The 10461-nt window shown below is 48.3% G+C and overlaps 1 protein-coding gene across 1 annotated transcript in view; it reads left to right on the forward strand.

Annotated features, from left to right (window-relative positions):
- LOC140906242 (uncharacterized) overlaps positions 1–4136 on the forward strand; it is a 48048-nt gene extending 43912 nt beyond the window's left edge. The window contains 4 exon segments of the mRNA XM_078851427.1: positions 2111–2124; positions 2319–2930; positions 2932–3904; positions 3907–4136. Of these exon segments, the coding sequence (XP_078707553.1) occupies positions 2111–2124; positions 2319–2930; positions 2932–3904; positions 3907–4136 (1829 nt within the window).
- The last annotated feature ends 6325 nt before the right edge of the window (positions 4137–10461 follow it).

A 10461-nucleotide genomic window follows, 5' to 3' on the forward strand; every position in this document is an offset into this window, starting at 1 on the left:
ATTGCTGATCAAACCTCTTAATTTTGAGGCCAGTTTGACTTTTTTGTGAATTCTTGGGCTGGATGCCAAAATTGAGCTAATGATGGAAACCCAGTTTCTGCTTTCTCTATAGAGATTGCCATCACTCCCTAACAGCACTGAAAACTGATTCCATAACAAATTGCTTCTGGCTGTCACCCCTCCCAAATTCATGCTTTGCAGACTGTGAATTGTGCATGCACACAGGCACAGAGAACAAGTAGTGGGGAGTCAGGCAGCAACAGGACACCTCTCATTTATGTGTGGTGGGAATGGAGTGGAAGAAAGGTGCTGATTTTTTTTTTTAAGCAGCTGAAGACAGAGAGCACTTAACATTCAGACCTGTCCCACACTGCTGCAGTGTGGTGCACATGTGGTCATTTGTCAGTGGGGTTTTTGGGTTTGGGCGGCTTTTTTGCACTCAGGGAAGGAGGGAAGGGGATAAGGAGGGGTACCTCGGATCCAGAAAACAAGGTGATGGTTTTCGTAGACATTCGCTGTATTAGAAAAGGGACGTCACATCACAGGATGGACGGATTATGAATTGTCCGTTGTGAGATAAACTAATTTACAAACAGGCTCCCATAGCGGTACCATGCATAGAATGTATCTGTCAATAAGTAGGCGTCATACGCCATCCTTAACACAGCACACTGCCCCTGGCGTGGAGGATAAGTTCACCAATGGCTACTAGCCAAGATGGTCAGTGATGCAGCTCCATGCTCTGGGTGTCCCTAAGCCTCTGACTGCCAGATGCTAGGACTGGATGATGGGATGGATCCTGTGATAATTACCCTCTTCTTCTTCATTCCTTCTGAAGCACCTGGCATTGGCTACTGTCAGAAGACCGGATACTGGGCTAGATAGGCCATTGGTCTGACCCAGTATGGCTGTTCGTAAGACAATTTCCAGATTCTGCTCCCAACCTGGGTCTGGGCTTTGTCACCTAACTCAAATCTATGACAAGCCTCAGCCTAAACTTCATTGCTGAGCTACACGTCCTTTGGGTTTCCATCCAGGACCATCTGCTTTCTAGTTCCCTTTCTCTAAAGAACTATTTCAATCTACTGTTCACATTAATAACCTAGGCAGAGTCAATGAGTTTACCTGCTACAGTGATTCAGTTGAATTTTAGCACTTGTGTGCAGAGTTCTAATACCCACTAATAGGGTGAGCCAAGAGGAGAGAGCCCTGCTAATAATACTGTGCAGGGGCAGTTTATGGGAATGCATATGAAAGGGAGCACACACCTCCTGTCCAGCTGCCATTCAGTGCTGCATGGTACTCAGAAGTTATCCGTCATGGCCTTCCTCCAATTCTATCTGATTTTTAGCAAAAAAAACCTCCTCTTTTACTTGTGTGATTATTCAGATAGCAGGGGAAGGAGGGGCGGCGAAGAGGGAGATTTTAATGGGAGCAACTGCCACTCCAAGCCTTTCCCCGAAAAGGGAGAAAAATATTCTGGTCTCAGCCTTGGGATGATAGTGCTGGGGAGCCCAAATTACACAAAAATAATGCAAGGCAACTTCCTTTTGTGTCGTCCAAATATCCAGAAACAATCAAAACCAGGAATAGTCTCACTGGGATTGCAGTCTCTGTCAGTGGCATAGACCTCAGTTCAGGGCACGCGATTTATTCCCCAGTTACTACTCTTCCCCAGACTGGCTTAGGGTGTGGGGGAAACTACAAATCTGCTAGTCTTCCTTCCTAGGACTCCTTCTCCCCCGAGAGTTCTCTGCTTCTGTCTTACTGGTTTTGCCTCACTCAGACACAGCTGTCAGTTCCTCCTCTAAGCAGCTGAATGAATTCCAATTCTGGGAGCTCAGGTAACCTCCTTTCTGCCCAGTAAAGGGGCTTAATCTCTCTTCCTGATTCCCTCAGGGACAGGTACATATACTTTGTCACAGGGATATGGAAGCTGATCTGATCCCTTGTCCCTTCTGAGGGCCAGGGTATTCATCTCTGGATATCTTTAATGTATTCATAGTTCTCTGGATTTGTGAAGAAATCTTTTTGCAGTTTCCTCTTTCCAATGTTCCCTTTCTCTCAAGCATGGGGATTTAATCATCTCTGTCTTCTCCTTTTATTGCAGGAAACTATGGGATTGTGCAGGAAGGTCCTGATGAAGACATAGAGCAGCCTAGAACATTATCAGGCAGCAGATCCAAAGGGAATATTTCCCAGAGTCCTGAGGAGAGAGACACCTCTGATGGTCAGCACATCTGTGGAGAAGACAGGCTGACCACCTGCACTGACTGTGGGAAGAGCTTCAGTCGGAGCTCATACCTTGCTGACATAAGAGAATCCACACAGAGGAGAGACCCTTCCAATGCGCTGAGTGTGGGAAAAGATTCACCGACAGATCAACCTGCAACCAGCACCAGAGAACCCACACCAGGGAGCCGCCCTACAGCTGCAAAGTATGCAGGAAAAGCTTCGGCTTCAGATCGGCACCCAGCAAACACTTGAGAACCCAGACAGGGGACAGGCCATGCAAATGCACGGAGTGTGGGAAGAGCTTCAGAGACAGCTCCGCCGTCGTCGAGCACCAGAGGATGCACAGTGGGGAGCAGCCCTACGTGTGCAGAGAGTGCGGGAAACGCTTCCAGCGGAGGTCGCACGTCACTAAACACCAGAGAATCCACACAAGAGAGAGACCCTTCACATGCAGGGTATGCGAGAAACGCTTCAATCAGAGCTCCACTCTCTTCAAACTTCAGAGGACCCACACGGGGGAGAGACCCTTCACATGCACCAAATGTGGGAAGGGCTTCCGTGGGAGCTCAGCCCTTACTCAGCATCTGAGAATCCACACGGGAGAGAGACTCTATGCCTGCAGGCTTTGCAAGAAGAGCTTCAGTTGGAGTTCACATCGCATTTCACATCAGAGGATCCACACGGGGGAAGAGACTTTTCCCATGCGCTGAGCGTGGGAAAAGGTTTGCAGAGAGTTCCACGTTCATGCAGCACCAGAGAACCCACACTGGGGAGCGGCCCTACAGTTGCAAAGAGTGCAGGAAGAGCTTCAGGTTCAGCTCCACACTCACCAAACACCGGAGAACTCACACAGGAGACAGGCTGTGCAAACGCACCCAGGGTGGGAAGAGCTTGAGAGATGCCTCCTTCCCCATGGAACACCAGAGAATCCACAGCAGGGAGTGGCCCTATGGGCGTGGGAAACACTTCCTGCAGACTTTGCACATCACTAAACACCAGAGAATCCACATGGGAGGTAATCCCTATAAACATGAAGAGGGTGGGAAACGGTTCACAACAAGCTCATACCTCACTGACCACCACAGAACCCACACCAGGGAGTTGCTCTTCACATGTGCTGACTGTGGGAAGAGGTTCACCAGCAGATCAATGTTCATGCAGCACCAGAGAACCCACACTGGGGATATGCCCTACAGGTGCAACGAGTGTAGGAAAGAGTTCGCTGACAGATCACACTTTACTAATCACCAGAGAATCCACACAGGAGAGAGACCCTACCTGTGTGCCGACTGCAGCAAGAGCTTCAATCACAGCTTCACTCTCCTGAAACATAGCAGAATTCACACAGGGAAGAGACCCTTCATATGTAGGAAGAGCTTCAGCCAGAGCTCAACGCTTATTCAGCATTGCAGAATGCACACAGGAGAGAGACCCTTCACTTGCAGAGTGTGCAAGAAAAGCTTCAGTCAGAGCTCGAACCTTGCTGCACATCAGAAAATCCACACTGGGGAGAGACCCTTCCAATGAGCTGAGTGTGGGATAGGCTTCAGTGGGAGCTCAACACTTACTCAGCATCTGAGAATGCACACGGGAGAGAGACCCTACCCCTGCAGAGTGTGCAAGAAGAGCTTCAGTCAGCGCTTACATCTCGCTGCACATCAGAGAATCCATACGGGGGAGAGACACCCTTCACATGCACTGAGTGTGGAAAAAGGTTCACCAACAGATCAACATTCAGTCAGCACCAGAGAATCCATACTGGAGAGAGGCCCTACCACTGTGAAGAGTGTGGGAAAAGCTTCAGATTCAGCTCAACACTCACCAAACACCTGAGAACCCACATAAGGGACAGGACGTACAAACACACTGTGGGTGGGACAAGTTTTATCCTTAAACAATAAACGCTCCCCTCCCCACCCAGTTCTGCTTCATTCAGTAGGAAGACCAATGGTGAGAACCTCTGGGGTTATGAAACCTTACAGTGCCTAAACATTTTTTTTTTGGAGTTCTTTGTAGTGAGCCTGTACTAAAAACGAAACTTCTTTGGTTTCAGGTCAGACAATTTTATTTTTAATTTGGAGTAAACCATCCAAACATATGCTAAGGGGTAAGGCACAGGTCTCAGAATATTGAAAATATTCCAACTTTTCTTAAAAATGCATTTTTGTCTGGTGTGTGATCCATGAGGAAAGATGTGTTGGCATCTGGCTTGCAGATAGGCTTCCTCCAAATCCAAAATAACTGAGACTGATCTCAAACCTTGGGCCAGATCATAACCTATGCATGGGAAAATGTGAAAATAAAACACTTCCTGGCAGGAGGGCAGCAAAGGTTCAGGCTACAAATTCCCAAGCACATGCTGCAATTTAGGGTATGTCTACACTACCTGCCAGATCGGTGGGCAGCGATCGATCCAGCGGGGGTCGATTTCTTGTGCCTAGTCTAGACACGATAAATTGACCCCCGAGCACTCTCCCGTCGACTCCTGCGTCGAGAGGCGCAGACGGAGTCGACGGGGGAAGACACCACAGTAAGTAGGTCTAAGTAGGTCTATGTTATTCACATAGCTGAAGTTGTGTAACTTAGATCTATTCTCCCCCCGCTCCTAGTGTAGACCAGGGCTAAGTGACTTTATGAGGTAAAGCTGTGTGTGCTGAAAGGCTGAGATATTTTAAATTAATCTTGTCAGGTTTACTAAAATGGTTGTAGCTGACCTTTTATTCATTCTTTCAGAGAAAGGAAAGGGAGAGGGTCAGAAGAGCTAAAAGCTGAGTAAAGATAGCCAGCACTTGTGGTTCCTCTTTCACAAGCTAAACAAGCTGCTCAGATCGTGAGGAAGAAAGACCATAATCTCAAGCAATGGATGTTTATTAAACTTTTGTCTTTCTGCATAACTACTTGCTGTGACCAGTATCTTCTTAGTTTACAGTAACATGGTTTTCCATAATGACAGGTTTCAGAGTAGCAGCCATGTTAGTCTGTATCCGCAAAAAGAAAAGGATTACTTGTGGCACCTTATAGATTAACAAATTTATGTGAGCATAAGCTTTCGTGAGCTACAGCTCACTTCATCGGATGCACCGATCAAGTGAGCTGTAGCTCACGAAAGCTTATGCTCAAATAAATTTGTTAGTCTCTAAGGTGCCACAAGTACTCCTTTTCTTTTTATGGTTTTCCATATTTCCTATGCGGTTTGCCTTTAAACATTATAAATAGCATTAGTACTCACCATAACTTAGTGTATGACATCTGGGAGAAACACGAAAGGATATGCTTTTGCAATATCTGTGAAGAGAAATAGAGGTTAACTCTGCTAACAACAGTCCAGAAAGGCCAGCACCCTAAGGGTATGTCTACACTACGAAATTAGGTCGAATTTATAGAAGTTGTTTTTTTAGAAATTGTTTTTATATAGTCAATTGTGTGTGTCCCATACAAAATGCTCCAAGTGCATTAACTCGGCGGAGTGCTTCCATAGTACCGAGGCTAGCGTTGACTTCCGGAGTATTGGGGAAGGGTAGCTATCCCACAGTTCCCGCAGTCTCCGCTGCCCATTGGAATTCTGGGTTGAGATCCCAATGCCTGGTGGGGCAAAAAACGTTGTTGCGGGTGGTTCTGGGTACATGTTGTCAGGCCCTCCCTCCCTCTGTGAAAGCAACGGCAGACAATCGTTTCGCGCCTTTTTTCCTGGGTTACCCGTGCAGACGCCATACCACGGCAAGCATTGAGCCCGCTCAGATCACTTTAGCAATTAGGAGCACATTAAACACCACGTGCATTATCCAGCAGTATATGCAACACCAGAACCTAGCAAAGCGAAACCAGGCGAGTAGGGGACATCAGCGTGGTGATGAGAGCGATGAGGACACAGACAGAGACTTCTCTCAAAGCACGGGCCCTGGCAATGCGGGCATCATGGTGCTAATGGGGAAGGTTCATGCAATGGAACGCCGATTCTGGGCCCGGGGAACAAGCACAGACTGGTGGGACCGCATAGTGTTGCAGGTCTGGGACGATTCCCAGTGGCTGCGAAACTTTCGCATGCGTAAGGGCACTTTCATGGAACTTTGTGACTTGCTTTTCCCTGCCCTGAAGCACCAGAATACCAAGATGAGAGCAGCCCTCACAGTTGAGAAGCGAGTGGCAATAGCCCTGTGGAAGCTTGCAACGCCAGACAGCTACCGATCAGTTGGGAATCAATTTGGAGGGGCAAATCTACTGTGGGGGCTGCTGTGATGCAAGTAGCCAACGCAATCAAAGATCTGCTGATATCAAGGGTAGTTACCCTGGGAAATGTGCAGGTCATAATGGATGGCTTTGCTGCAATGGGATTCCCTAACTGTGGTGGGGCCATAGACAGAACCCATATCCCTATCTTGGCACCGGAGCACGAAGCCGGCGAGTACATAAACCGCAAGGGGTACTTTTCAATAGTGCTGCAAGCACTTGTGGATCACAAGGGACGTTTCACCAACATCAATGTGGGATGGCTGGGAAAGGTACATGATGCTTGCATCTTCAAGAACTCTGGGGTCTGTTTCAAAAGCTGCAGGAAGGGATTTTATTCCCAGACCAGAAAATAACCGTTGGGGATGTTGAAATGCCTATAGTTATCCTTGGGGACCCAGCCTACCCCTTAATGCCATGGCTCATGAAGCCATACACAGGCAGCCTGGACAGTAGTCAGGAGCTGTTCAACTACAGGCTAAGCAAGTGCAGAATGGTGGTAGAATGTGCATTTGGACATTTAAAAGCGCGTTGGCGCAGTTTACTGACTCGGTTAGACCTCCGCTAAACCAATATTCCCACGGTTATTGCTGCTTGCTGTGCGCGCCACAATCTCTGTGAGAGTAAGGGGGAGATGTTTATGGCGGGGTGGGAGATTGAGGCAAATCGCCTGGCCGCTGGTTACGCGCAGCCAGACACCAGGACGGATAGAAGAGCACAGGAGGGCGCGGTGTGCATCAGAGAAGCTTTGAAAACCAGTTTCATGACTGGCCAGGCTACAGTGTGAAAGTTCTGTTTGTTTCTCCTTGATGAACCCCCCCTCCCCCAGCCCTTGGTTCACTCTACTTCCCTGTAAGCTAAGGAGGGAAGGACAAGGCCACACAGCACTTTAAAAGTTTGAAACTTTAAAACTTATTGAATGCCAGCCTTCTGTTGCTTGGGCAATCCTCTGGAGTGGAGTGGCTAGAGGCCCCCCCACCACGTTCTTGGGCGTCTGGGTGAGGAGGCTATGCAACTTGGGGAGGAGGGTGGTTGGTTACACAGGGGCTGTAGCAGCGGTCTGTGCTCCAGCTGCCTTTCCTGCAGCTCAACCATATGCTGGAGCATATTAGTTTGATCCTCCAGCAGCCTCAGCATTGAATGCTGCCTCCTCTCATCAAGCTGCTGCCACCTTTCAGCTTCAGCCCTCTCTTCAGCCCGCCACCTCTCCTCACGTTCATTTTATGTTTTCCTGCACTCTGACATTGTCTGCCTCCATGCATTCGTCTGTGCTCTGTCAGTGTGGGAGGACAGCATGAGGTCCGAGAATATTTCATCGCGAGTGCAGTTTTTTTTTTTTTACCTTCTAATCTTCACTAGCCTCTGGGAAGGAGAAGATCCTGTGATCCTTGAAACACATGCAGCTGGTGGAGAAAAAAAAAGACAGTGGCATTTAAAAAGACACATTTTATAGAACAATGGGTACACTCTTTCACGGTAAACCTTGCTGTTAACATTACATACATAGCACATGTGCTTTCGTTCCAAGGTTGCATTTTGCCTCCCCCCACCACATGGCTAGCCGCTTCCCCTCTCCCCGTGGCTAACAGCAGGGAACATTTCTGTTCAGCCACAGGCAAACAGCCCAGCAGGAACGGGCACCTCTGAATGTCCCCTTAAGAAATGCACTCTATTTCAACCAGGTGACCATGAATGATATCACTCTCCTGAGGATAACACAGAGAAATAAAGAATGGATGTTGTTTGAACGCCAGCAAACATACACTGCAATGCTTTGTTCTACAATGATTCCCTAGTACGTGCTACTGGCCTGGAGTGGTAAAGTGTCCTACCATGGTGGACAGAATAAGGCTGCCCTCCCCAGAAACCTTTTGCAAAGGCTTTGGGAGTACATCCAGGAGAGCCACGAATGCCAGGGCAAATTAATCATCAAACATGCTTGCTTTTAAACCATGTATACTATTTTAAAAGGTATACTCACCAGAGGTCCCTTCTCTGCCTGGCGGGTCCGGGAGGCAGCCTTGGGTGGGTTCGGGGGGTACTGGCTCCAGGTCCAGGGTGAGAAACAGTTCTTGGCTGTCGGGAAAACCGGTTTCTCCGCTTGCTTGCTGTGAGCTATCTTCCTCGTCCCCAAAACCTGCTTCCGTGTTGCCTCCATCTCAATTGAAGGAGTCAAACAACACGGCTGGGGTAGTGGTGGCTGAACCCCCTAAAATGGCATGCAGCTCATCATAGAAGCATCATGTTTGGGGCTCTGACCCGGAGCGGCCGTTTGCCTCTCTGGTTTTCTGGTAGGCCTGCCTCAGCTCCTTAAGTTTCACATGGCACTGCTTCGGTCCCTGTTATGGCCTCTGTCCTTCATGCGCTGGGAGATTTTGACAAATGTTTTGGCATTTCGAAAACTGGAACGGAGTTCTGATAGCACGGATTCCGCTCCCCATACAGAGATCGGTCCATGCTGGAGCTCTTTTGAGATTCTGGTACTCCATCATGCTCACCTCTGCTGATGAGCTCTGCATTCACCTGCAGCTTGCCACGCTGGCCAAACAGGAAATTGAAATTCAAAAGTTCGTGGGCCTTTTCCTGTCTACCTGGCCAGTGCATCTGAGTTGAGAGTGCTGTCCAGAGCGGTCAAAATGGAGCACTCTGGGATAGCTCCCGGAGGCCAATACCGTCTCATTGCGTCCACAGTACCCCAAATTCGACCCAGCAAGGCCGATTTCAATGCTAATCCCTAAATTGGGGGTGGAGTAAGAAAATCAATTTTAAGAGCCCTTTAAGTTGAAAAAAAGGGCTTCATCGTGTGGACGGGTGCAGGGTTAAATCGATTTAATGCTGCTAAATTCGACCTCAACTCCTAGTGTAGACCAGGGCTAAGAATTGATGGAGGTAAAGGGAGTATTTATTGAAGGAAACGTAGAGGCAGCAGAACCTAGATTTATTCATGAACATAACACATACATTTTATGCAATTCAATCTCTTTAACCCACCTCCTAGAAAAGTTACTTCATCTGAAGTTTTTTTTTTCCTGTATCAGCTAAATCATAGCATAGGCGCTGAGTTTCTAATCTGCTGGGGAGTGCTCCCCGCCCCGGCTCTGCCCAGGCCCTGCCCCCACTCAACTCCTTCCCCCAGGACCCCACCCCTACCCTGCTTCTTCCCACCCCTGCTCTGCCCCTGTCCCGCCTCTTTCCACCCCCGCCCTGCCCCTTCCCCCAAGTACGCTACATCCTCGCTCCTCCCTCTCCCCTCCCCAGCGCCTCCAGATGCTGCAGAACAGCTGATCCATGGTAGGTGCTGGGAGGGATGGCGAGGCACTGATCGGTGGTGCCTGCCAGGGGGCTGGACACGCTGGAGGGAGGGGAGGTTCTGATTGGGAGACTGTTGGTGGGTGCTCAGCACCCACCATTTTTCCCCATGGGCGCACCAGCCCTGGAGCACCCACGGAGTCAGCGCCTATAAATCACAAGGATATATTGTATAAACACCAATTTTTGATAATTTGAGTTATGTAGTTGATTATATGGTAGTTAAACTATAAAAACAATGTTTTTTTAAAAGTTTATTTCTTCCAAACTTATCCCTTTGAAGTTCGGGGGATGTTGTGAGGCTTAAAATTTGTAAAAGCTCTAGCGGAGCTCAGCTAAAGGTACTACAAGCATCAAAATATTATCTTCTGCAATGTTTTTCCTTCAAATAATAATTTTGGACAATTTAAAGGGACCTTAAAGCAATGAACATAATACTGCCTAATCTCCAGATTCCCAGTCCCCTGTTCCAACTTTCTAGACATGCTGCTTTCTTTCAAATATGCCTTTCACACAACCTATTCCTTAAATACTAAAAATGCCTGGGCCCAAAAGTGATCAAAGTCCCACCCTACCTCCCTGGGGGTGGGTATTGGGGAGAAGTGCACAGAAAGGAAAGGGGCTTAAGTGAGAGAAAGAGAGGGAGACTGGACTTTGTGACAGAGTCGTGCTGGAGAGACCAGGTGGGTG

Source organism: Lepidochelys kempii, chromosome 1 (genome assembly GCF_965140285.1).
Source record: "Lepidochelys kempii isolate rLepKem1 chromosome 1, rLepKem1.hap1, whole genome shotgun sequence".
NCBI lineage: Eukaryota > Metazoa > Chordata > Testudines > Cheloniidae > Lepidochelys > Lepidochelys kempii.